Source organism: Ascaphus truei, chromosome 13 (assembly GCF_040206685.1).
Source record: "Ascaphus truei isolate aAscTru1 chromosome 13, aAscTru1.hap1, whole genome shotgun sequence".
In the NCBI taxonomy this organism is placed as follows: Eukaryota; Metazoa; Chordata; class Amphibia; order Anura; family Ascaphidae; genus Ascaphus; species Ascaphus truei.
Window position 1 is genome coordinate 550,469 of NC_134495.1, and position 27,992 is coordinate 578,460.

Sequence of the window (27,992 nt, forward strand, 5' to 3'; positions counted from 1 at the left end):
TAATGGATCAATGCCCTTTTAATTTTGATGTATGATATGGTAGTCCATTAATATCCTTAGTTCACCATAGTCATATGAGAATAAGAAATGTAAGTTACTGTACATTAATATGTATTGAATAGTTAGAAGATAGTCAGATTATAAGTATTACAATAGGTTGTTTTCACCTTACGTGTAAAACGGTACCATTGGTTCAGCTCAATTTATATGTGCTCTAGTCTGCATACATAAGATGTCAAATACATTCAAGTTTGTGTTTGTATCAAATACCACAAGTCCAGCATCGACGTGGGAGGCGATATATATTTATTAGAAATATTGTCAGCACATACTTCTGTATAACTTCCTATCTACCGTGCGTATGGAGAATGGCATTGTCTTTGTGGCACAATATTGTTTTCTAGAAGTAAATTGACATTTCCAAATAAAATAGAAAAGTGGCCTATAAGGCCTTTGTTAATCAGCAACACAAATATGGTTTGATACCATTGCAAGCGAGTGAGTCCTTGAAGCAGAGAGTTCATATTTTCTCATTTGGTTTCAAGCAAAGATGGCAATTACCGTGACATAACAAGGCAGGCAGGCTGGGATCCACACAGTGCAGCCAGAAGTTGGCACAGCTGGGATGATAGAGTGTTCCCTCATACATCAGCATGCGCTCTGTGGGTTCTGTGACAAGCTGAAAGACAAATGAATACAATATTAAAACTATAAATACCTTTTAGAAACATAATGTCTTTATACAATGAATCAACTAATATATTTATCAAGAAAATAGAAAAACTTGGATCTCCATCTTCTAAGAATATGAGTACTGTATACCCACTTGCAAACAATCATATGTAAGATAAATGTTTTTAAACCTGAACCCACTTGTTTTTTAATTGAAACATGTCAGTATAATGTTCGCAGTACAGATACTGCATGTCGACCGCTTTCTTTTTGAGTGCTGGATACAACTTGCCTACAGCCACGCGATGAACAATCCTACAAGTTGCTTTTCCAAACTAGAGAAAGCAAAAGTATCCTGAACAATACAGACCCATCTTTAGCATGGTTTCATAGATTAAAATAAAATATTGAGTTGAATTTTTGACGGCCACACTTGAACGTGTTCAAATATTCAAGCAAACCAAAAACAATTCAGATCTAACAGGAGAGAGCTGGATTGGTAGCTTTTTGTCTGTCGTGTATTCGCTGTACACCTGAAGTACAGTGATGAGTTATGTGTACGCTTTTACATATCCTGATGCCTAAAATGTTAAATCCTGGTGTTTTAGGTGGTTAGCTGTCAAAGCAAAGGAGTAAATGATAGCTAGAACCGAATCTAGCAAATGGTTGCATAGTGAAACTTTAGTTTCCTTAACCATGTAGTAAATTTATGGTGACCAACTGACCATATTTGTCCTGGATTAAACGTTGCGCATGCGCCAACTGTACTTGCACGAATGGCGAGTGCTGATGGGCGCTTGCCGGCCACACATCTGAATGCGCGATCACCACTTGGCAACTGCTCTTGCGCACTAGCAGCCAGCAAGTGACGATTGCGCCAGCGCACAAGCAGCCAGCAAGTTCCAATCACGCATGCGTGACCAGCGCCGATAAAAACCGGGACAGTGGCCAGAAAAGTCGGGACCTCGGACAAACAGCTAAACACCGTGACTGTCCCAGCTAAAAACGGGACATCTGGTCACCCTAAGTGAACTCACGAGACCTTGATAAAGATAAACGATAAAGATTTCTCATGTTGGTCAATAAAACAGCATCAAAATCTGCAACAAATCCTCCCATTTTAGGATAACTCACCTGCTCTTCGGTCAGTCTGACTATTAGACACACGCCACAACATCTGTGTAGGCAGCGTTTTGTCTCAGAAAGGGGTCCCGCAGTTTTGCAATTCAAAGCAGATGGTGGAGGCTGTTGAGATCAATGGAAAAACTATTTAGCCAGTAATATGTCAGGGAAAGGACATTACCAGACCAGGGAAGGTTTTCTGCACCTCCTGTTATTTCAACCTGTATTCTCCCTGAGAAGTAATCACAATAGTACCACTCACATTTTATAAAATGTATTTGGATTAAACATGGGTATAATTGATTTTTATGTATAAGTGAAATTAGGGGAGAGGGAAGTTACAGGGATAATATATATATATATGACAGAGAGGGAGAAATATGGCATCAAACACTGAAAAAAAAGGCCTCAGTAGAGACAGGTAAAGGGTAAATAGCTACAGTCTGTAAGGATCCCTAGGGATGCAATATACCCGCACAGCTCAGGAAATAATCACAAAAAATGCACACATATGCCCAACGTTTTCGACCTTCTTCAGGGGTAACATGCCTGCTAGGAGCTACACACTTACCGTATTTCCTCGATTGTAAGACGCACCATCGATTTGGCCCTTACAATCGAGAAAATTACTTTTTCACTTACCATGTTTCAGGAGAGGTCCCATGTCAGCGGAGGACGAAGTGGGCGGCGGCGGCAGGAGAGGTCCCATGTCTGCAGATGGTTGAAGATGGACAGCGGGCGGGTGTGCGGCGGGAGAAAAGGTCCCAAGTCTGCAGGTGAATGAAGATAAGAAGACAGCGGGCGGTGGCAGGAGATCATAATAGCAGGAGAGCTGAGCAGGAGCAGAGCGGCATACGGGAGCAGCTGGGGAGGAGCACATGGTAACACGGGAAGTTGACCGGTTGACTTCCGGTTACAGTGCGCTCATCCCCAGCCGTTCCCCTATGCTGCTCTGCTCCTGCTCAGTTCTCCTGCTATTATGATCTCCTGCCTCCGGCACCGCCCGCTGTCTTCTTATCTTCATTCACCTGCAGACTTGGGACCTGTCCTGCCGCCGCCGCCGCCGCCGCACTCCCGCCCGCTGTCCATCTTTAACCATCTACAGACGTGGGACCTCTCCTGCCGCCGCCCGCTTCGTCCTCCGCTGACATGGGACCTCTCCTGAAACATGGCAAGTGAAAAGAGGGGGTTAGTGCTGTGGACACTTTTTATTTTTTTAATACATCGATTCTAAGACGCACCCCGATTTCAGACATGTGAAAATAGGAAAAAAGGTGCGTCTTAGAATCGAGGAAATAGGGTAAATACCCTAAAGGGAGTATGAATTCACAGTGAACAGGCAAGGGGTGTGGAAAGTGTTGCTAAGCAACAACAAGGGAGTGGCTATATGTACATACACAAGGCAGAAGACTGAGCAATGCAGATGCAGCATATAGAAATGGACAAATAAATAACATCATAAGTGTCACGGGAGACCAGGACTTTTGACAATTATTTATATTTTTACCGGGATCGTGCACAAGGCAAAACAAGGTAGTAAAAACAAAATGAAGTTTATTTGGGTAAACCCGCGTAAAACACAAACAATACACAAAATACAGTTAAAGGCACACTTACTGGGGTGAAATGTAGGCTCTGCTAGCTGCAGGGCGCCTGCTTCTGGGGGCTTACCCTGACGGATATACACCCGGGCTTCCTGGTCCTCTTTTCGGCTTCAGTTTCTAGCCACGACCGCTACATTCTAAAATGAGAACTTGGTCCTCACGTCTGACTTAGTCTCTGCCGGGCAGACTTTCCTAGCTTCAAAACCAAGCCGGTTGCTCTGCTATTTCAAACAGAGCAACTTTGAAAAGCCCGCCCTAGCGTCATCGACTCAAGTCACCAGGTGGTCTGGTTTACTGAGATGGCTTCCTCCTTACATACCCTCCGCTGTTCTATGTTCAGCATGGAGGATGGAGGAGCGACTAACCAGAGCGTGGAATTCCCTCCCATCAGCAAATAGGAATGGGGCTCGTCCTTTGGCTGATGTCAGAGGAGGGGGTGTGCCAAGCCAGCTCGGGATGCCGCGGGAACAGGACATATGAATTGACCAATGGGAAACGGGCCGACATTCTGCTGCTTCCCCCAGTCAACCCATTGCCACCTACTGGGCAGGCTCCATTGAGTCTGGCAGACCAGAGTGTCCTCCCCACAGGGGGTCTCTGTTCTCCAGAATCAGTACTCTGCCCGGCGCTGGCCACTTAACACCTCGAAACACCGCTCAACATCCCGTCTCCTCTTTGAACTCTGATGTCTATCCAGACTTCCCGGCACCTATATGGATGCCAGGGCTGACTGAATAGACATTTATTGTAAAAGCACAAATGAAATAAAATATACTTTAATACATAGGATCACTTGGGGAGACTCGTATCTGTAAGGGAAATTGGACTGGGATATCTGGGCTCGAAAACCAGGAGTCTGGGGGACACTGGGCTGCCCCGGTGTAATTCAACCCGGAAGGTGGCCGGGGCATTCTTCATCCCAAATGGCATAACTAAAAATTCATATAAGCCACTCTGAGTGATGAAAGCTGACTTCTCCTGTGCCTCCTGGGTCAGTGGGATTTGCCAGTACCCCCTGGATAAATCCATGGTAGTCAGAAAACTTGCCCCCGCAAGCTCATCTAAAAGCTCTTCCATGCGGGGCATGTGATAAGCATCCGACACCGTCTGAGCGTTGAGCTGCCGGTAGTCCACACAGAACTGAGTGGTCCCGTCCTTCATAGGTACCAGGACTACTGGGGAAGCCCAAGAACTTTGAGACGGTGCTATTACCCCTAGGGTCAGCATCACTTCTACCTCCTCCTCTATGCTCCTCTTCACCTCTGTTGATACCCGATAGGCATTTATATGCAGAGGTCTCTGATCGTGTGGACTGGGTGATCAATTATATGAATTGTTCTAACATATCCCGTGCCTGCACCCGCTGGGGTGCCTCGAGCTGGGGACCGATCTCTACCTGCTCCACTGTGCCCACTTTCCTAGCCTCTCCTACGAGATCGGGCAGAGCTTGGCTCGCCGGGTCCCCCATCGGCAGGCTACAGATAGCCAGCACGATGCCGCACTCGGTAAATATTCCTTCTACATGTTAATGTGATAAGTTCTGTCTCCGTGTCTCCTGATCTAATTGTAGAAAAAAGGAATAGGTGCAAAACAGCACTAGGAATACTAATGAATAAATGTTCAGGCAGCCAGGTGAAAGACTGGTGGTACAACCAGTCAAGGAAACAGATGAAAAAAAGGGGTTAACCGGCGCCAAAGAGGGTAAATACCAGTCCTGTTGTGACAGTCCAAATACAGTCCTTGGGATGATGAATGGTGATGATTCTCACCTCAGCAGTGCATATGTGAAAAAAGAGAAAGAGAAATAATAGTGCAGTAAATCAACACAGGGGGGGGGGGGTGTCACAGATACTGACAAAAAAACAAACAAGACATACAAACATATAACACTAGCACGGCCTAAATATTAATAAAAAGCATATTTATTGATGTGGAAATGTGCATAAACCGCATCCGGAGGGGTAAAATTGCAACCCTACTCACAAAATGCTGGAAAGGTACAGGCAGATCTGCTGTATGCAGCTGGGCTCTCAAGATGGCGACCGGAGCACTTGTGCTGGCGTCCACACGTGACTAGGAAGCCAGGCAGATGACTCAGATGACGAGGCCTCTGGGCGGACGTGACGTCACCCCCGTTGTGTATTCTCCACCGGCTCACAGGACTCCAGTCCTCATCAACAGCCGCAAAATCGCCGTACCTCGGTTCAAAACACTTGTGGACTTGTGGACCGAGTGGACTTCAGAGGAAGTATTTACAAAGAAGGAGGAAGGCTTCATATTGTAAAGACTTTCTCCAACAAGGAGCACATTCACGGTGCACACCTAGGCTGTGAAAACGTAACATTTATTTTGCTTGAATAAAATAATTGTACACATCTATATTAATAAACCTAATGTCAAAAAATTAAACTGTGTGTATCGTGTTATTAAAAATAATTCAATGGGGGTGGGAAATGCGTTAGGCAGTGCACGTGGTGACGCCATCGTTGGGGGAGTGCCAGACTCCGTGTATTGACACTGTGGCAGTTTGCAACATGCAAGGTTGTATCAGGCTGAGAGAAAGCACCGCCGAGTTCTAGCTTACTATGAATTCCTACCACTGGCTTAGTTGTGTGCATTAAGTGAGACTGTATCACCATTTATTTGAGCAACAAATGACTTCCCAATGTTGGTAAAATTGCATGTTTAGGGGGTCACAGAAACTGAATCAATCCACTTACCTCTCACCAGTTACTGTGTAGTGCATTGCACCATATCTCAGCCACTTACCTCTCACCATTTACTGTGTAGTGCATTGCACCATATCTCAGCCACTTACCTCTCACCATTTACTGTGTAGTGCATTGCACCATATCTCAGCCACTTACCTCTCACCATTTACTGTGGTGCATTGCACCATATCTCAGGCACTGATTACTCCTATTAATATTATTGTGTAATTATTGTATTGCTATTAGTTAAGGGTAAAATTATACAGTGATGTTGGAACTGTGTCATATAGATTGTGACGTTTATATATAGTGAGGGACATTAGATCTGAATCATCAGCAGTTTCATTAAGGTGTTTATGCACTAATTACATGGTCTATGGTGAGCTATTAGGTAAGCTGTATCTCTGACCCACCTCCCTTTACATAGCAATAAGTCATATATCAATTAGGACTATCAATGTGTTCAATTCCTTATGCATAGATATTTCTTTTCCTGTGGTAGGGAGATATACAGACAAATGTCTGAAAATTGATGTCAGCATTACCACTTTAACTGCATCCAGAAATATACACCGATCCATCATTGGAGGATTATTATATCATTCATATCCTATGACTATATAATGATGGTTTTGGATTAACAACAGAGTCTCCAATTGGCACCCCCCATTTAATTATTTTTAATAACACGATACACACAGTTTAATTTTTTGACATTAGGTTTATTAATATAGATGTGTACCATTATTTTATTCAAGCAAAATAAATGTTAAGTTTTAACAGCCTAGGTGTGCACCGTGAATGTGCTCCTTGTTGGAGAAAGTCTTTACAATATGAAGCCTTCCTCCTTCTTTGTAAATACATTTCAGATTAGCACATAGGTAGCACCCAGTATCAAACTTGATATCTTAGGCTACAATCAAAAATACAAACCTCAAAATTACACTTATTAGTGAGCGTTATACTCCATATGGTTTTGACTTCAGAAGAAGCACTTGCTGCCCAGGGATGAACTCCCTGCTACGGGCATTTTTGTCATGCCAATGCTTCTGCTTGGTCTGAGCATCCTTCAGGTTAGCCTGAGCAAACCCCGTGAGCATCTCTAACCAGTCCCTGATCTCTACTACATACTATAGCACAGAAGCATCAGTATCAGTAGTCTCCCCTTCCCATCCCTCACGTAATAGGACAAGCGGTCCCCGCACCCTGCGACCATATAGGAGCTCAAAAAGGTGAGAACCCAGTGGACTCTTGCGGTTCCTCTCGGTATGCAAACAGCAAATGCTGTAGATGAGCCTCCCAGTCCCCCTGTTCAGCTTCTACAAATGTTCGCAGAATCTGCTAGAGGGTACCATTGAACCGCTCACACAGTCCGTTTGTCTGGGGGTGGTAAGTGGTAGTAAGGAAGGGTGGCACCTTATGGACAGTTGGGTACCCACAAACCATATGCTGTTTGTGGGTCATCTTGGCACTAGCTGGGGAACCCCCCTTAACCTAGGGATTCCCTCAGCTAAAGGAATACATATTTATCCCTGTGCCTCATTCTCCTATCCGAGTTGTGCTGAAGCAGGGTGCCCTAGTGGTGAGTTGCGCTTACGTTTTCAATGGGACGGTATTGCCGGGGCAACCTGGGAATCGGGCATGATTGCCGGGTATATTTATTGGGGAACCGGTAATTCTGGTTACCTCCTAGGCACATTCTGACAACGGTTCCTCCACAAACCCCCCCTTGAAACTCATACACTAGCAATCCCTGCTTGATTGCATGCCCGGAAAGGGAAAAACACAATAAAGGTTTTTATTACAGTTTTGCAAACACAGTTCAATGCAATAATACACTGTTACTGAGTACAAGAGCTGACTCTCTTGGACCCTTATACACGGAGCAGGGCTAACCAAACAGACTTGACCTTTATTATATTTCCTGGTTCCCCCCTCCCATCACAACAGTCACTAAGTCAGGGGATGGGCAAACAGGTACATCGGAAGGGAGGTCAGGACACCGTATAGACTCGGTCTGACTTACCTGCCCGGTCTCTGCGGGGCCCTCAGGATTTGTTGGTCCCAAATGCAGAAGGATGGTGATTTCCTCAGTGGGCAGGAGTATCAAAGGCTCCCTTGCCACAGGAGCATCTTCTTCCACAAAAGAACAGATGAGGTGTCCCAGGTTGTTACCGAGTAGCACCTCGGTATCTAACCCGGGCAGGACACCCACATCTCTCACTCCTCGACCAGCACCCCTGTCAAGAAAAACCCGGGCGACCTGGATTGACCTAGGTCCCCCGTCTGGCATAGTGACCTGCATCCTGGGTCCAGGGAGCAGATCCTCTGGGCTAACCATATCAGGTCATACCAGAGTCATTGTAGCACTGGAGTCGATCAGACCGGCTGCTTGGCGATCTCCGATGGTCACTGGACAAAAATGCTTCCTCCGGACATCGTTGACCTGCAGCCCGAATTCTGAAACTGGATGCCCGTCTGTCTCCTCCATTGTGCTGGCTTTAGATGATGTAGGTGCCGCCGTCTGGGTTCTCAGCTGTACCGGAGGGGGGTTGCTGAACGGTGTAGATCAGGACAATCAAGCTTCACATGCCCGGTTTGGTGACAATGGTAGCACCGCCGCTCATGTTTAAATTCTGTGGGCTTGGCTGCACTCTCTCCGGCAGGAGGTTTGGGTCTCCAGGTCGTGGGTGACCCCGGTAGGAGCGGATGCCCACTTGGCACTCGCCCGCCATCCTTGCAACTTCGATGTAGGTGTTGGGCTTGTGGTCAATCACCCACTCCCGCACTTCAGGCTGGCACTTCTGCAGGAACTGCTCTTGGAAGACAAGGTCCAGCAGCCCACGGTACTTAGTAATGCTGCACCCTATGATCCACCGGGTACCGTGCTAGGCTAGCCGGGATGCAAAATCAGGTGGGTTTCCCTGTTTGTTTTCTCTCTGGACTGGAATAGTCTTCGGAAAGCCTCTAATTTGAGGGCATATGGTTAAGTAAAACTTCCTTGACATGTTTGTAGTCCTGGCTGTCCACTGTCGTGGTTCCCTGGAAAGCCTTCTGGGCTCTCCCGGTTAGTAGGAGGGACAAGTGCAGAACCCTGTCTCGGGCTAGGACACACTGATCCTGAAAGACTTTCATGAAGCAATCAATATTGTCGGTGCCATCCACAAACTTGGCAAAGCTGTGGTGAGACACCCTCGGGGGTCGAGACTGGACAGATCCAAATGGGGTCTGGGTATCTGAACACCCTGGGCAGCCGTGATCAGCTGAAATTCTGCTCAAAAGTGACCCCGGCTGCCATGGCTGTAAAAATAGCTGTGATAGCCACAGCAGGGATGCCAGTAGCCAACAGGGCTACTACAAGTGGAGCCACAGGCTCATTCTCACCCTCACTCTCATCCTCTGTTTCCTCTGCAATCTCCTCGATGTTCAGGGTTATGTCCTGGGCTGGAGCAGCCACGGTTGCCCCCACATCCAGGGAGGAAGCCATGCCAGCTTAATGGTGGTCCATATCTACCCATATCAAGGCAGGTAATCGGATACTGGTGGCTGCATCTGTATTTCGGACACTATCATTATCAGGAGTTCAATGTAATCCTATGTGGGATGTCATCTTTAATGTACAATACATAGATTCAGCAACATTTACCATCATCTGCAGTACACAGGGGCACAGTGACAAAAAGGCCTGCAAGTTGTTCCAGGCCAAATCGATGTCCCGGAGGATGAGCCGGAGCCTCTCATTTCCGATATTAAGTGATATCATCCCGCCTTCCATCCTCTGTGATACTCTGTAGACTTCCACCACCCCTGTATAAACAGCAGATAAAAGCATAACACTGAGAGGCTCATATAATCATTCTGCGCTCGTGGGGCTTAGGCCCATATTTACTAAGTGGTGCCGAGCTGTACGGTACTTTACAACCCACTGAGTTGAATGGGCCTTAAGATGCCTAAAGCCTTAGCACCACATATAAAAATGGCCCTGTGTCAAATTAACTTTGTTAATCCTTTATCATCAGAGAGGCCTTTCAAGCTGGGGTGCCTAGTATGCACCCCAGTGTCCATTCCTTGTGAACTTGTGCAAATCACTCTATCACCCTGTAACTCTGGCACCAAAATAAATGGCGAGCCCGTCACGATGTACACTTATTGGGCCTGACAAATTCTATGTACAAAGCTGGGTGAAATATCTGGGAAAAAGCTATAAAAACATATCTCAAATACTTTTTTCATATATAAATCATATTGAATACAGAACTCCAGAGATTTATTGCTTTTAGATTTTATCTGTCAATTCTCACTTTGCAGATTTTTGAATACTGTATCATGTGGATAATTAATATAGTGAGATTTGTACATTTACATACTAACCATACAGATTGAATTCATTTTCTAAAAACACCACTAATTGATACAATAACCCTTTTTCGCAAAGATTGGATTTGTGTAAACTTGTCAATGAATATGGCAAGATGTGTTTTTGAGCAATATTTTGAGCACTCGAGAGGCTGTTTAATGATAAATTTAGTTGTTTGCGAGATTTGACTCGATTTACTACACAAGTTGAATCAATCAAATAGTGTCAATGTTATAAAAGGAGAGAGGGAGAATAAATGAATAGAAGTTATTTTTCACCCACTCTCACTTCCTCCCCCTTTTTCCTCCAACCTCCCCTGCCCAGAAGAGGAAAGCATTCTGGTATTTTGCAAAGTTTTCAGAAGCAGTGGAAGTCCAGCCAAGTCTCCCCTCTATACCACCCTGTCCTCCATCTCCCCTTTGCCGCCAACCTACTTGAGTGACTTGCATACAACCGCCTGACTTATTTTCTCTCCACCAACTCCCTGCAATCTGTTTTCGTTCTCTACACTTCACTGAGACAGCACTAACAAAAGTGTCCAATGACCTGCTCACAGCAAAATCTAAGGGTCATCTCTCCCTACTAATTCTCCTGAATCCCTCTGTTTCCTTCGACACTGTTGATCACCCCATTTTCTTGAACATGCTGATCTTTATTGGCCTCCATGACACAGCCTTCTCCTGGATCACATCCTACCTTTCCAACCGCTTCTTCAGTGTTTCCTTCTCTGGTGTCTCCTCTTCACTCCCTGTTTATGATGGGGTCCCACAAGGCTCTGTCCCTGACCCGTTACTCTTCTCTTGGTGAACTAATACAATCTTTTGGGTTTCAGTATCATCTTTATTCTGATGATACCCACATTTATCTCTCCTCTCCTGACCTCTCCTCCGCTTTCCTGTCCCATGTCTCTAACTGTCTCTCTGCAATCTCCTCCTGGATCTCACCACTACCTGAAGCTTAACATGTCCAAAACAATACTAATACTCTTTCCACTTTCCACTGCCTCCGCTAAACCCATACTCTCCCTCACTGTCAATAATACCACAATCTCATCCACACCTCAAGCCCGCTGTCAAGGGGTCATCCTCTACTCTGCCCTCTCCTTCATTCTTCTCATTCAGTCCTTCACGAAGGCCTGCCATCTTAACCTTCTAAATATCAGCAAGATACACCCCTTTCGCACTTATGCAACTAAAATCCTAATTCACTAATCTTGTCCCACCTTGACTACTGCAACCATCTCTTAATTGGCATTCCCCTTGTCTGCCTACCCCAACTCCAATCCATCCAAAATTCTGCTGCCAGAGTCGTCTCTCCCTCACCGCTTCACTTCTGATCCTCAACTACGCATATCCCGACACTGGCTTCTCATCCCCAAATCCCTCTTACATCTCAGCTCTCATCCCCAAATACATACCTACATGCCCCTACATTCTGCCCACGACATCCACCTCTCCTACCTTATTAGCTCCTCTCACCCCTACAAGACTTGCCCTGTGCTGCCCCCTCTCTCTGGAATTGCCCACCACGCACCATCAGACGCTATCCCAGCTTTCAGATATAAAAAAAACTTCCTGAAAACTCACCTTTAGAAGGAAACCGACTCGCCTTACCTCTAACATCCAACCCAGGGCCGTCCGTAGGCTTTGCGGGGCCCAAGGCAGCATGCTAGCCGCGGGGCCCCCCTGTAAATAAAAGGGGGGGACTTACCTAGACCGGCAGCATCGCAACGTCATGACGTCATCTGATGTCACGCTGTCATTGCAATGCGACATCTACCTCCATACCGGGCCAGGGGACCCCTGCTTCCTCTTCTCCCTCCTCCTGTCAGCGCTGGGATCCAACTTCCAAACGGAGAGGGGAGCCGTGCTCCCTCCTCTAGCTACACCCTTGGATCTCGGCGCCATTAGGATTGAGAAGAGGAAGCGCGGGGCCCCCAAAGGTGTGGGACCCCAGGCCGGCCCTGCATTCAACACCCCTCCCCCTCCAACCCTATTAGGACTAGCTTTATGGCTGGACCAATCTTCCTCCTATGTAACATCAACCCCCCCCCCCCCTAACATTAATGGCTTCAGCTTTCAGACAGGGACATATTATAGTAGCAAGATAGAAATAGGCTAAATAGGCTAAAGCGCTCCAATGCAGGTATATGAGAATTACATATGCCAAACCACTAAACAAGGTATAAGGAATGAGTAATGATATTAGTACTTAATGTCCAATGGTATGGGTACTATCCTCCTGAAGACAGGTGGTAGATGGTACTCACCCACACACCATCAGTCTCATTGGCAGGTTCCCCTGAACAATATAATACTCACATTCCCTTGAAGTGGTAGGCATAGCTATATTATAACCTGAGCCACACCTTATCCTACAATGAGCAAACACCTCACCTTCTTGTTTCAACATTTTCCCTCATTCCCTCTAGAGTGTAAGCTCTCAGGATCAGGGCCCTTATTACCAACTGTATCTGTTTGTGCTTGTTTGTCCTTACCTGTATGTAACAGTTTGTGTACAGTAATATGTATAACCCATTGTACCGCGCTGTGGAATATGTTAGTGCTTTACAAATAAACAACAATACAAATATTTGCCAGTTTTGAGAACCTGTGAAAACGTTTCGCACATCAACTGATAATCAATAAAGTTACAGCACTCTATAACAATGAGTATCTCCATAAATGTCCCATCTTTCACAGCAAGTCTGTTTGGATGTAATAATATTGTATGCAGCCAAATTCTGTAGTTGTCCATTTTTTGTGGCGATAATACCCACAACCATTCATGTGGGTAGGTGCCAGCGGGCCCGGAACACCAGCCCCAGCAAACCCCCCCTGTTGGCGGCCCTGCATGTGGGTGTAGAAATAGGGTTGTTTCTGTTGATGTTTGGTAGGGGTTAGATCAGGGTAACCAACTCCAGTCATCAAGTGCTACCAACAGGTCATGTTTTTAGGATATCCCTGCTTCAGCACAGGTGGCTCAATCAGTGACTCAGTCTTCAACTGCACCACCTGTGCTGAAGCAAGGATAGCCAGAAAACCTGACCTGTTGGTGGCACTTGAGGACTGGTGTTGGCCGCCCCTGATATAGATGTAATTGGGGCAAGTAGTTACTATACCTATTGGGGAACCAAATCATGCTTCTGATGAAGAAGGTTTAGCATGTCAGAAGTGTACAGTGAAACTGCATCAAACATATCAACTCATCCGGCTTGTGACTCTCACAGGGTTAACACTTCATCAGAAATGGGATTCAGTCATTTTTAGCAACAGAGCTCTCACGCAATTAATGGTGTATCTCTGATAAAATGAGTACTTTTCCATTAAAACTGTGTATTTGTGTCCAGAACCTCCAGATCTCATTGATTTTGGTGTTGGGAGGTTATTTATTTATATATAAAGATTATGCTTATATTATTAGAGTTGGTTCTGATCTGTAGCTCCGTTGACATCCGCCTTCATGTTGCTGTATGTCAGTTTTCTAGGAGGGGCTTCTGTAGTGGTAATGCACTTTGTAAAGCTCAAAAATAAAATCTTAATTATTTATAAGGGAGAAATTATTTATTTTGCAATGATTGCACCTCATTTAACTCCTTTATGCAGAGGTCATTCCATTTCAATCATCATCATTACACATTAATGGCACGCGCACGCACACACACACACACACACACACACACACACATCACATATTTTATTATTATTAGTACTGAAAACTGTGGAAAGGATGGGAGTCTCACACCCCCTAGTGGCGCTTCTCAATGCAGGCCAAGGGGGGACTGGTCAACTTATAGGCATTGAACAAGTGCCAACATTAACTAGAGGGGGAGACAGATTAAACCTCCGTAATCAGAAAGAGATGTGGTGGATTTTTGCTTTGGGTACGTTGAGCCCAGCAGGGATCAATGTTCACTGGGAGCTTCAACACTTTTTACATTGATTAGGTTATCATGTGTGGTTCTCCCATCCCTCTCTTCCCTTTCCCCTCCCCCTCCCCCCCTTCTCCTTCCTCTCTCTCTCCCCCTTCCCCCCCCCCCCCCGTTCATGTCCTATTCATAGATATTCATTCATATTGCCTACTATATTAGGCCTGGGACATAGTGCCTCTCAAACGTGCGGAGGCGCGCCGAGGCTCAGGGAAAGCGGTGCTTTCCCTGGCCTTACACAGCGCGCCATCAGGGCGCGGGCCGGGGGCGGGTCAGTGACGTCACGGAGCTGGTTCGCCCTCATTGGGCGAACTGCTCACGTGACCGGCCCTGCGCTCCGGCAAGCGGGGAAATGTCAAAACGCCGTCAGACACACGCTTACCCAAGCGTGCTGACGCGTGCGCGAGCGCCTGCTAAAGCCGCTCCCATTGCGGCTGCAAGGGCTCAGTGCCGAGCAGCAGCACGCCTCAGCACGGGTCAGCGCCTAAGCACTGACCATGTCCCAGGCCTTCGGTTCTGTTGCTTACATCATTACATTTATGGCTCCTGTTATTATTATCTCTAACTCCATTGCTTAACACTATTGACAAAATATTGTTATACCACCAAGGTATTATATGATGGGAATAACTCTGATTTCTTTATATTTATATTGGTGTTTACATTGGAAACACCATTTCAGGGTTTATTATTATATATACATTCATTGTTGGATTTATACTCCTATCTTTGCCCTTGGTAGTAATTGAGATATATATACATAGAGGGTTTTTGCTTTTTTTTGCTTTGATGTCAATACTTCTGTTTTGATACAATTTTTTAACCTTTAAATGTTTATTTAGAGATAGGATTTTGGTTTCATTTTAATACATTTGTCAGGATTAGTACAGCCTCTGATCCTTGTTTTTATGTTCATATATTTTGTTTATATATGTTTTTCACAATTAGTTAAACAGTAGGGGTGTAATGGTTAGAATAACGTTTTTTGATATTTCAAATTTATGTTTAACTTCTTTGTTGTTTTTATGTTACCTTTCCACACCCTGTGACGCTCGGTATACACTCACCATTTCTCGATTAGCTGGAATGGTGATTAAATATTCAGCAGGTGGGAGTTACTGGGTGTATGCCGAGTTATCATTGGTTAGAACGCGGGGTCTGATGGGTATTTTATGCCGATGTTTGTTCTGTGTTAGTATTCTCTTTGACAAAGCACGGTGTACCGTGCGAAACGCGTCAGAGTGGTTCTGGTGGCTGTCGGGTGTCAATAAAGCTTACACTTGAGTGACACTGTCCTGGTCTGAGTCCTTACTGCTTGGGAGTTGCACCGCTTCGTTCTTCTTGGATTATTAGTACTGAAGCATTATTTCTTTTAATTATTACCATGTATGTTTTGTCATTTGGATGTAGCACTGGGCCCCCCCCTGTCGCTTGTTATATTCACTTGCCACAGCCCAGTGGCTCTCTATGTGACATTACATATAGTCAAGATTAGGTGGGTGGGGCGTTTGAGCTTGCTGGGATTGTGTGTGGTATATATATATATATATATATATATATATATATATATATATATATAGGCAATACGATACCGTTTGAAGACGAATATCAGAAGCAGCACTCCAGGTAAGGGGTCAAAAGAAATTTGTATTAACAAGACATCTTATCCAACGTTTCGGTCCTCGTGCGGGACCTTTCTCAAGGACCGAAACATCGGATAACATGTATTGTTAATACAAATTTCTTTTGACCACTTACCTGGAGTGCTGCCTCTGATATTCATCTTCAAACGGTATCGTATTGCCTATTTTATACCATACAGGATTTGCACCCACATTGTTTCAACCAGACGGAGTGCCTATTGTTCTGCACCATCTACTACAGGCATACCTCGGTTTAAGTACACTCACTTTAAGTACACTCGCGAGTAAGTACATCTCGCTCAATAGGCAAACGGCAGCTCACACATGCGCCTGTCAGCACATCCTGAACAGCAATACCGGCTCCCTACCTGTACCGAAGCTGTGCGCAAGCGGGGAGACTATAGAGCCTGTTACACATGCGTTATTTACATCAGTTATGCACGTATATGACGATTGCAGTACTGTACATGCATCGATAAGTGGGGAAAAGGTAGTGCTTCACTTTATGTACATTTTCACTTTACATACATGCTCCGGTCCCATTGCGTACGTTAATGCGGGGTATGCCTGTATATATATATATATATATATATATATATATATATATATATATAGCAACTGTAAATATTCCTGTATATTCATTTGCATGTCTTAGACAGGTCTGCAAATGAATATACAGGAATATTTACAGTTGCTTTATGCTTTACTGTGGAGGGTTTTAGTCACTTTTTTTACCCACCATAACCTTAATAGTCGTATATATATATATATATATATATATATATATATATATAGAGGAAAAGAGAAGAGAGAGCGCACGCCCATAGCGTATAAAAGTTTTAATGAGGGGGAAGGGGGAGAGAAGGGGGTAAAAAACGCACTTACAAAAATGCAATTAAAATCAAGCATATGTGATATATATAATCACCACCATCCGGTTTAACTGTAGACTCTTGGGGCAGTCCCAGGCTCCGTTGGTAAAGGAGCAACGTCACAGCAGATTCCCAGGGCTGGTAACACCATCCGGTCAAACTGCAGACTTTTGAGGCCGTCCCAGGCTCCGTTGGCAATGGAGCTCAGTCCCAGCAAATTCACAAGGCAGGTGTGCTATGTATAGTCCAAGAAAGAGGTCCCGTATGGTGCCTGTAGCACTCGCGCCTGGATTAATACGCTCCAGCGCTTAGTGTAGACTCCAATGTCTTTGCGTCGTGACGTCAGACGCAAAGACATTGGAGTCTACACTAAGCGCTGGAGCGTATTAATCCAGGCGCGAGTGCTACAGGCACCATACGGGACCTCTTTCTTGGACTATACATAGCACACCTGCCTTGTGAATTTGCTGGGACTGAGCTCCATTGCCAACGGAGCCTGGGACGGCCTCAAAAGTCTGCAGTTTGACCGGATGGTGTTACCAGCCCTGGGAATCTGCTGTGACGTTGCTCCTTTACCAACGGAGCCTGGGACTGCCCCAAGAGTCTACAGTTAAACCGGATGGTGGTGATTATATATATCACATATGCTTGATTTTAATTGCATTTTTGTAAGTGCGTTTTTTACCCCCTTCTCTCCCCCTTCCCCCTCATTAAAACTTTTATACGCTATGGGCGTGCGCTCTCTCTTCTCTTTTCCTCTATAGATATTCTATGGACGTGGTTAGTCCATATTGAGAGCTGCCGGAGACCCTGCATACCAGCACCTATACCATTCATTGGACTATTTGAGGACTGGTTTATCCTTTTTTGCATGTTTTTTAATATATCATATTGTTCATGTTTTCTGGGCCTGATAATACTATAGGTCCCTATTACTATATGTGTGTATGTATTGCTTATAATTGAGGTATTTATCCCATATTGTTATAGCATATATATATATATATATATATTTATATATATATTTTTTGTACATGTTCCTTAGAGGCGCAGCTTTTTTCTTTTTTTTTTATTTTTTTTTTTTTTTTTTTTTATATATATATATATATATATACTCAGTATATATATCTCAAAAATAAATAGATGATACCGTTCTGTGGCTAATGAAATGCTTTTATTTGTGCGAGCTTTCGAGATACACTGATCTCTTCTTCCGGCGATGTTACAATGGATAAAGCAAGAACGGTTTTTACTTAAAAACAGCGCATCCTGGAATGTATCTGTGACCGAAGCCTATCCCTCCCCCCTGTGCAATATGCGATGTATGACTTATGGTGTTAAATGCCAGAAAAAAGCCTGTCACGGTAGCCCAGGACTTTTAATATATTTACATTGGAGGGATCAGTCACACGGCAAAACAAGGCAGTGGAATAAAATGAGGTTTATTTGGACAAGACCTCGGAAACACACAGAAATACAAAATATAGAGAATATACACACTTACTGGGGCCTGGGGGTTGAGATCTAGCCCTTTCCTAGTTGCAGGGATTATATATATTTGTAATCTAAAGCCTCTGAAGGAGTTTAGAGAAAATAAAGTGTCACAATCGCGTGTGATTTCTCCTGAAAGCCACAAATCACATTGGACTGAGCAGTTCCAATTCCACTGATGATCCTGAGTTTTGTGGCAATATTTTACCATAATTAAAGAAAAGCAATTATCGTACCTGAAATATAATCTGTTCCTTGAGAAGAAAGCAGCACTTCACTGCATACAGAGGGTTGGCTTATACCGCATAATATGTCATTGGCATTCTTTATCACCTTGAAATTGGAAGGAAATATGAGGAGCAAATGAATAAAGTAAATAGTCATTCAAAATCTTAATTTTAGCTAAATATAGCCTACATTATATCTAAGAATATATATGTTTTTATTGATATAAGATGTGTGTGTGTGTGAGTATGTATGTATGTATGTATGTATGTATGTATGTATGTCTGTGGGTGGGTTTTCTGGGTATGCACCTTAACCCTGGCTGTGCTCAAAGCTGTGACCATGCAGCAAGCTTAAGCCTATAGGGAACCATGTTAAAAATGGTTTTTGAGGCAAAAAGTGACACTGTGTGCTCATTTGCATGTCATTTCCCAGAATCCCTTGCTGCAGTGGAAGTGCTGTATGCTGGGTGATAATGGGGAAAGGCGGGGTTGCAGACCTGCCTAAGACATGCAGATGAGCATACTCCATCATAAAAATAATTACAGCCCTTTCAGGCTTGGTCATAAAAATACCGAAGCTCATTCACCCATATCACAGCAGGATGTCCAAGTAATTCCTGCTTAGACTTACAAAAAAATACCTCCTGCCTTACATTTAAGATCTTCTATCATGTGTTGGTTAGAGGGTATGGCAAGCAATGCATCTGGTCTTTTACCCTCGCAGACAGGCAATGGCCTGCACATGGGGAATAAAAATGGCGGGGACAGGGCAACAACAGTAATGCATGGCAAATCAGGTATTAACCCTTTCCTCCCCGTCACACCCCTGTAAGGATCCGTGAGTCTGGCTACCCTCGGCGCGCTTCTCGCTTATCTCGGCACGGTATCGTGTGCTCCGCTTCCCCCGCGGCGCGTCACCAGGCCATCTACCAGCCACCAGCCTACGGGCACGCGCAAGTATTAATGTGGATTCCTCTGGTCCCGCCTCCGGGTTGCGCCTGCGCGGGGATGTCATCATCCTGACGCGCCCCCTCTCGCATTGTCCTCATTGGTCCCTGTATGCCTTATATGCTCAGCAGTTTCACTGGTTCATCGGCTGAGCATAAACCTTCCTACTAGCGAAGTGTTCACTGCTGTCTCGCCTCCAGTCTTGTCATGCTTCCTGATCCTTGCTCCTGACCGTAGCTTTTCCTCCAGACTGCTCTTCTGTTCTCCTGACCTCGGCTACGTACGACCATCCGCACCTCTCCATCCCGACCCCGGCAAAGCTCCTCGACGATCCGCTCCTCTCCAATACTGACCTCGGCTAAGTACCACGACGATCCGCCTCTCTCCAATCCAGACCATGGCTAAGTACCTCCTACGATCCTCTACTCTCCAACACCGACCTCGGCAAGTATTACTGACCATCCAGACCTCTCCTACCTCGACCTGGCTACCTCGACCAAACTACACTCCAGACGCACCCACGTGGCTGTGGGTTCGTGTATCAAATCGCCACCTCGGCCCTGCGGTCACGCCTTGTTTGTGGTGAGCGCTCCGTTACACCCACACAGTTAAGCCCCTAAGGCAAATGATCCCTTTACCGAAACTAGTAGCCCTCCAAGAGGGTGGTACATTAGCAATGATGAATAGGTAGGTTTATTCTATTCCAGGAGAACCATACAGCTGAATAAATTGCCATTAATATCAATTCATTTCAGCTTTACAGACTCAATTATAATCACAATTATTGAATATCTCAATCATTTGACAGTAAATTGTATTTGATAGCACCACAGTGTACATAGACACTCTGAAATGTGAGGCTACATCTGCAACCTGCCCTTAACCTACTAAGAAATTGAATATAGTTACCCTGTGAATGTTTTTCAGGCACTTGTGTTGATGAGCGATATATGAATCCATCTGAAATGAAGAATAATGATAAATATAAATGTAATGCTTTAATTTTGCTGAGAGGCTCAAAGTATACAAAGTATACTATACTATACTATACTATACTATACTATACTATTGCAATACTATACTATACTATACTATACTATTGCAATACTATACTATACTATATTATACTATTGCAATACTATACTATACTATATTATACTATTGTAATACTATACTATACTATACTATACTATACTATACTATTGCAATACTATACTATACTATACTATACTATTGCAATACTATACTATAGCAATACTATACTATACTATATTATACTATTGCAATACTATACTATACTATACTATACTATACTATACTATACTATACTATTGCAATACTATACTATACTATACTATACTATTGCAATACTATACTATAGCAATACTATACTATACTATATTATACTATTGCAATACTATACTATACTATTACAATAAAAGGACAATCCATTCTTTCCGTACATTAAAGGGGGCAAGAAAAGGCGGGGATTGTCATGTCATGGCACTGGGGATTGTCATGTCATGGCACTGGGGATTGTCATGGCACTGGGGATTGTCATGTCATGGCACTGGGGATTGTCATGGCACTGGGGATTGTCATGGCACTGGGGATTGTCATGGCACTGGGGATTGTCATGGCACTGGGGATTGTCATGTCATGGCACTGGGGATTGTCATGGCACTGGGGATTGTCATGGCATGTCACTGGGGATTGTCATGTCATGGCACTGGGGATTGTCATGTCATGGCACTGGGGATTGTCATGTCATGGCACTGGGGATTGTCATGTCATGGCACTGGGGATTGTCATGTCATGGCACTGGGGATTGTCATGTCATGGCACTGGGGATTGTCATGTCATGGCACTGGGGATTGTCATGTCATGGCACTGGGGATTGTCATGTCATGGCACTGGGGATTGGTATTATTCCGTTTTACTTGCATATAAACAATTTAATTTTTAAAGAAAAGGGGATTTTTTTCAATAGATAAAATTATAGTGTACCAAACTGCCAAAATAACACAGGTCTCTTCTTCAAGTATGCAGAAAGGAGGCAGGCAGGAGGCAGGCAGGCAGAAAGGAGGCAGGCAGGCAGAAAGGAGGCAGGCAGGCAGAAAGGAGGCAGGCAGGAGGCAGGCAGGCAGAAAGGAGGCAGGCAGGCAGAAAGGAGGCAGGCAGGCAGAAAGGAGGCAGGCAGGCAGAAAGGAGGCAGGCAGGAGGCAGGCAGGCAGAAAGGAGGCAGGCAGAAAGGAGGCAGGCAGGCAGGCAGAAAGGAGGCAGGCAGGCAGGCAGGCAGAAAGGAGGCAGGCAGAAAGGAGGCAGGCAGGCAGAAAGGAGGCAGGCAGGCAGGAGGCAGGCAGGAGGCAGAAAGGAGGCAGGCAGGCAGGCAGAAAGGAGGCAGGCAGGCAGGAGGCAGGCAGGCAGGCAGGATGCAGAAAGGAGGCAGAAAGGAGGCAGGCAGGCAGAAAGGAGGCAGGCAGGCAGGCAGAAAGGAGGCAGAAAGGAGGCAGGCAGGAGGCAGAAAGGAGGCAGGCAGGAGGCAGAAAGGAGGCAGAAAGGAGGCAGGCAGGCAGGAGGCAGAAAGGAGGCAGGCAGGCAGAAAGGAGGCAGGCAGAAAGAAGGCAGAAAGGAGGCAGGCAGGCAGGCAGGCAGGAGGCAGAAAGGAGGCAGAAAGGAGGCAGAAAGGAGGCAGGCAGGCAGAAAGGAGGCAGGCAGGCAGGCAGAAAGGCAGGGAGAAAGGAGGCAGGCAGGCAGAAAGGAGGCAGGCAGGCAGGCAGAAAGGAGGCAGGCAGAAAGGAGGCAGGCAGGCAGGGAGAAAGGAGGCAGGCAGGCAGACAGGAGGCAGGCAGGCAGGAGGCAGAAAGGAGGCAGGCAGGCAGGAGGCAGGCAGGCAGGATGCAGAAAGGAGGAAGGCAGAAAGGAGGCAGGCAGGCAGGCAGGCAGGAGGCAGAAAGGAGGCAGGCAGAAAGGAGGCAGGCAGGCAGAAAGGAGGCAGAAAGGAGGCAGAAAGGAGGCAGGCAGGCAGAAAGGAGGCAGGCAGGCAGAAAGGAGGCAGGCAGGAGGCAGAAAGGAGGCAGGCAGGCAGAAAGGAGGCAGGCAGGGAGGCAGAAAGGAGGCAGAAAGGAGGCAGGCAGCCAGGAGGCAGAAAGGAGGCAGAAAGGAGGCAGGCAGAAAGGAGGCAGGCAGAAAGGAGGCAGGCAGGCAGGCAGGAGGCAGAAAGGAGGCAGAAAGGAGGCAGGCAGAAAGGAGGCAGGCAGGCAGAAAGGAGGCAGGCAGGCAGGCGGCAGAAAGGAGGCAGAAAGGAGGCAGGCAGGCAGAAAGGAGGCAGGCAGGCAGGCAGTAGGCAGAAAGGAGGCAGGCAGAAAGGAGGCAGGCAGGCAGAAAGGAGGCAGGCAGGCAGAAAGGAGGCAGGCAGGCAGAAATGAGGCAGGCAGGCAGGCAGGAGGCAGAAAGGAGGCAGGCAGGCAGAAAGGAGGCAGGCAGAAAGGAGGCAGGCAGGCAGAAAGGAGGCAGGCAGAAAAGAGGCAGGCAGGCAGGCAGAAAGGAGGCAGGCAGGCAGGCAGGCAGAAAGGAGTCAGCAGAAAGGAGTCAGGCAGAAAGGAGGCAGGCAGAAAGGAGGCAGGCAGGCAGAAAGGAGGCAGGCAGGCAGACAGAAAGGAGGCAGGCAGAAAGGAGGCAGGCAGGCAGGCAGAAAGGAGGCAGGCAGGCAGAAAGGAGGCAAGCAGAAAGGAGGCAGGCAGGCAGAAAGGAGGCAGGCAGGCAGGAGGCAGGCAGGCAGAAAGGAGGCAGGCAGGCAGAAAGGAGGCAGGCAGGCAGAAAGGAGGCAGGCAGGCAGGCAGGAGGCAGGCAGGCAGACAGAAAGGAGGCAGGCAGGAGGCAGGCAGGCAGGAGGCAGGCAGGCAGACAGAAAGGAGGCAGGCAGGCAGAAAGGAGGCAGGCAGAAAGGAGGCAGGCAGGCAGGCAGACAGGAGGCAGGCAGGAGGCAGGCAGGCAGACAGAAAGGAGGCAGGCAGGCAGAAAGGAGGCAGACAGACAGGCAGGAGGCAGGCAGGCAGGCAGAAAGGAGGCAGGCAGGCAGACAGAAAGGAGGCAGGCAGGCAGGAGACAGGCAGGCAGGCAGAAAGGAGGCAGGCAGGCAGAAAGGAGGCAGGCAAACGTACTTAAGCATGAATGATTTAATGTGCCATATAACCGACGTTTAGGCAGAAAGGAGGCAGGCAGGCAGACAGAAAGGAGGCAGGCAGAAAGGAGGCAGGCAGGCAGGCAGAAAGGAGGCAGGCAGGCAGAAAGGAGGCAGGCAGAAAGGAGGCAGGCAGGCAGAAAGGAGGCAGGCAGGCAGAAAGGAGGCAGGCAGGCAGAAAGGAGGCAGGCAGGCAGGAGGCAGAAAGGAGGCAGGCAGGCAGAAAGGAGGCAGGCAGGCAGGCAGAAAGGAAGCAGGCAGAAAGGAGGCAGGCAGGCAGAAAGGAGGCAGGCAGGCAGACAGAAAGGAGGCAGGCAGAAAGGAGGCAGGCAGGCAGGCAGAAAGGAGGCAGGCAGGCAGGCAGAAAGGAGGCAGGCAGGCAGAAAGGAGGCAGGCAGGCAGGAGGCAGGCAGGCAGAAAGGAGGCAGGCAGGCAGAAAGGAGGCAGGCAGGCAGGCAGGAGGCAGGCAGGCAGACAGAAAGGAGGCAGGAGGCAGGCAGGCAGGAGGCAGGCAGACAGAAAGGAGGCAGGCAGGCAGAAAGGAGGCAGGCAGGCAGGAGGCAGGCAGGCAGGAGGCAGGCAGGCAGACAGAAAGGAGGCAGGCAGGCAGGCAGGAGGCAGGAGGCAGGCAGGCAGGCAGGAGGCAGGAGGCAGGCAGGCAGGCAGAAAGGAGGCAGGCAGGCAGACAGAAAGGAGGCAGGCAGGCAGGCAGGAGACAGGCAGGCAGGCAGGCAGAAAGAAAGGAGGCAGGCAGGCAGGCAGAAAGGAGGCAGGCAGGCAGAAAGGAGGCAGGCAAACGTACTTAAGCATGAATGATTTAATGTGCCATATAACCGACGTTTCGGCAGTACAATACTGCCTTTTACAAGGTGTACAGCCGAAACGTTGGTTATATGGCACATTAAATCATTCATGCTTAAGTCCTTGTGCCTGCCTCCTTTCTGCATACTGGCCATTTCTGGGACCCTTGGATATCCCTGGACACAGCGTTCCGGCAGCTAAGTACCCCCCCTCTAAACCCACTAATGAGTGCCTGCATTGCTTCTCTTTACTCTTCTTTAACCATCAAAACCATCATCACTTTTATGTTTATGGGATTATTGATATATGATATGATTTATTAAAAATCCTAAAAAAGATGACTGTTCGGGACCTTCTTATTACTTGAAGTTTTTGTTGAATAAAAGATGTATATAATGGAGTACAAAGACTATTCCCAACAGAAACAAGCCAACGTAGTATAAAAATATCCCTGTGTATACAATCACATACTGCTTTCATTACAGAGATCAATCTTCAAGAATCAGTCACCTATTAACAAATGGCATTTTAATGGAATATTGCTGATTTTAACAGACTGAGCTGAAGTCTGAGACTGTTTAACTGTGGGTCTCTCCGAATTTTAGTGTAATGAGTGTCACATGACGTCAGTCATTGGAGGATAATTAGGGACTATGGCTGGGATTCACCAAAATGTGAAGCGGGGTATTGCATCGCAATCCGGCATTAACGTTTCACGTCAAAGCAGTCAATGCCGCATGGAGGCGCAATAAATTCAGGTATATGGGCTATATTTTCTATTTCACAAGACCCCTTCTGTTGCTGGAAGACACCTGATGGTGTTTCAGTTGAATTGGCTATAAGGTACCTTCCAGTGCCGGAAGGTGTCTTGTGGAGTAGCACTGCTTAGTAAATATGGCACTAAATGAGCAAGTTATACAGCTGGTCTTAGGGATCTGAAGACCTATTCTAAACAGTGCAATTTGACCCCTTTGCTACCAGTGGCCTGCCATGGGTTTAGCAGAAACAATATACACTGTATGTAAATGCAGTATGACAATTTTGTACACAACAGCAACAAAAAAACTTTATGGAGTTGTCAAATTGTGACGAGGACTTTAAATGTCCAATCCTTTTATTGTAGAATGCACGCACCTGTTCAGGTTAGTATATGGTTATGATGGCTAGAGAACTTTCTGCCAGCTCTATAGGATACAAACAGGTTCAACCAGTAATTGTTGTTTTCTTTACAATGTGCAGATGAAGGTGGCACACAGGTTTTAGTGCAATAAATGTTACCATCTGTTTATTGCATAATAATGAGCAGACAATATGGCATTTTGGGGTCACAGCCCCTTCGTCAGACAAGCCACCCATCCAGTAATTGAAGGTTGGAAAGTCCAAACTGGCTTTTAAATCTCTATGCTGTATATACTCTATAATAAAATGAAACTAGTTTCTGCTTTTTAAACTCGCCTCCCACGATGGCAATGATGGCATTGAAGTGCAAGGAGAATGGTTTTGCCACAGTTATGTTACCATCTATGATCACCCTGAGGTTTAAATCCAGTTTAAATGTGGTAGTTTAAATAAGGCAGGGTGAGTCCCCTTCTTGAGCTTTCTTAGGCTGCGTTCCCACTAGCGCAGAGCGCGCTTAGCGGGCAGCGCTTGGCGAGGTGACTTGCATATATATATATATATATATATATATGTAAGGTGTTACACTGTATTTTTGCTAAAGAGAGGCATTTAGGTTTCTGTTTTCTAGAAACATCAAATTATATATATATATTTTTTGTATAATGTCAACAATGGGCAGACACTTTATAATACAGTTAATACAAGAACAGCACCAGATAAAAACCAGGAGTCAGAGAAGGCCAATATTTTGGAAGTCATGGTGCCTGCTGACCCCAATTCTAACACTTGATGCTTTTTAGCCTCTGTGCACAAATGTTAAGCTCATGAAAAAGCCTTAGAACGAAGGCTTTGTCCCCGCTGGCGCTGAGCGCGCTCATGCTGCAGGGGAAGCTGAGCGCGCCAGAAAGTTTAAATAATTTGTTTACCCGAGCGCCGGTGAGCGTGTGTGCCCGCGCATAAACGCGCATCGCGTGAGCGGGGACTTGCATGTGTATATATATATATATATATACGACTATTAAGGTTATGGTGGGTAAAAACAGTTGCTATATATATATATATATATAAACGCGCATCGCGTGAGCGGGGACTTGCATGTGTATATATATATATATATATATATATACGACTATTAAGGTTATGGTGGGTAAAAACAGTTGCTATATATATATATATATATATAGCAACTGTTTTTACCCACCATAACCTTAATAGTCGTATATATATATATATATATATACACATACAAGTCCCCGCTCACGCGATGCGCGTTTATGCGCGGGCACACACGCTCACCGGCGCTCGGGTAAACAAATTATTTAAACTTTCTGGCGCGCTCAGCTTCCCCTGCAGCATGAGCGCGCTCAGCGCCAGCGGGGACAAAGCCTTCGTTCTAAGGCTTTTTCATGAGCTTAACATTTGTGCACAGAGGCTAAAAAGCATCAGGTGTTAGAATTGGGGTCAGCAGGCACCATGACTTCCAAAATATTGGCCTTCTCTGACTCCTGGTTTTTATCTGGTGCTGTTCTTGTAATAACTGTATTATAAAGTGTCTGCCCATTGTTGACATTATACAAAAAAAAAATATATATATATATATATAATTTGATGTTTCTAGAAAACAGAAAATAAATGCCTCTCTTTAGCAAAAATACAGTGTAACACCTTACCTGTAACACCTTACACAGAGACAATGTGTCGCCGGCTCTGATAGTGAAGGGGTTGGGGCCTTACCAGTGAAGATTCAGCAGAAGTTACTGTGCGGTTCCTGCATCTAACACCTGTTCTTCGGCTGTCAGAAATCCAACCAGAGCATAAACTATGTTGCTTTTAGGTGTAAAAGCAGAGATGTTGTAATCAAAGAGGTCAGTCAGAAGCTGGAAAACGCACTGGTAAAAATGCAACAGCTTCTGCTGTTTGATCACATAGGAAGTTAGCACAGAAACCACACCAATAAAGACTTGAAAAGGAGAAGAAGAAAAGATTATTGGAGCAGGATTCCTGGGAGTGGCCGGTATAGGGCCAGATTGCCACGTTACCTGTGGGAACCGCCCCAGGCACTTATACTGACAATGAGGTATTTGTTCAGTATAGCTATATTGTACTTTCAGCCGCACACATAAGGAAGCAGCGATTTCGTACAATACCAAGAACAGATGTACAAAGCCTGGCTCACAGAACATTACGCTGTGCCGCCTGCAAATATATATGTGCAGATCACTGGGTTTCAAATATGCATGTTTACATATTTTTTAGCACTATAGAAGTTCAGATACTCAACCACTTCTATTTATTTTTTCAGATCACAATATGT

The 27,992-nt window shown here is 45.9% G+C and overlaps 1 protein-coding gene across 3 annotated transcripts; it reads right to left on the minus strand.

The window, feature by feature from the left end:
- Window positions 1-285: 285 nt before the first annotated feature.
- Window positions 286-27,651, minus strand: LOC142464674 (synergin gamma-like). Of its 3 annotated transcripts, none has more exons than XM_075568047.1 (6): window positions 27,349-27,651; window positions 20,485-20,535; window positions 18,637-18,733; window positions 9,756-9,916; window positions 1,807-1,917; window positions 286-679 (listed from the first exon to the last, which is right to left on the minus strand). In XM_075568047.1, exons 2-6 carry the CDS (start codon window positions 20,533-20,535, stop codon window positions 521-523), a joined length of 579 nt encoding a protein of 192 aa, XP_075424162.1. In that variant the 5' UTR covers window positions 27,349-27,651; the 3' UTR covers window positions 286-520. The 3 variants fall into 3 exon arrangements, 2 of the variants coding, with proteins under 2 accessions (XP_075424162.1, XP_075424161.1); XM_075568046.1 differs by having other exon boundaries at window positions 27,413-27,650; XR_012787692.1 differs by lacking the exon at window positions 9,756-9,916 and having other exon boundaries at window positions 27,413-27,650.
- Window positions 27,652-27,992: the final 341 nt, after the last annotated feature.

Excerpts from the sequence above, each read along its gene's own strand:
- LOC142464674 (XM_075568047.1), bottom strand. The coding sequence starts at position 20,535 with ATGGATTCATATATCGCTCATCAACACAAGTGCCTGAAAAACATTCAC. Across the intron at positions 18,734-20,484 it reads GCCTGAAAAACATTCACAGG|GTGATAAAGAATGCCAATGA; the intron begins GTAACTATATTC and ends TCCAATTTCAAG. Across the intron at positions 680-1,806 it reads TCAGACTGACCGAAGAGCAG|CTTGTCACAGAACCCACAGA; the intron begins GTGAGTTATCCT and ends TTTGTCTTTCAG.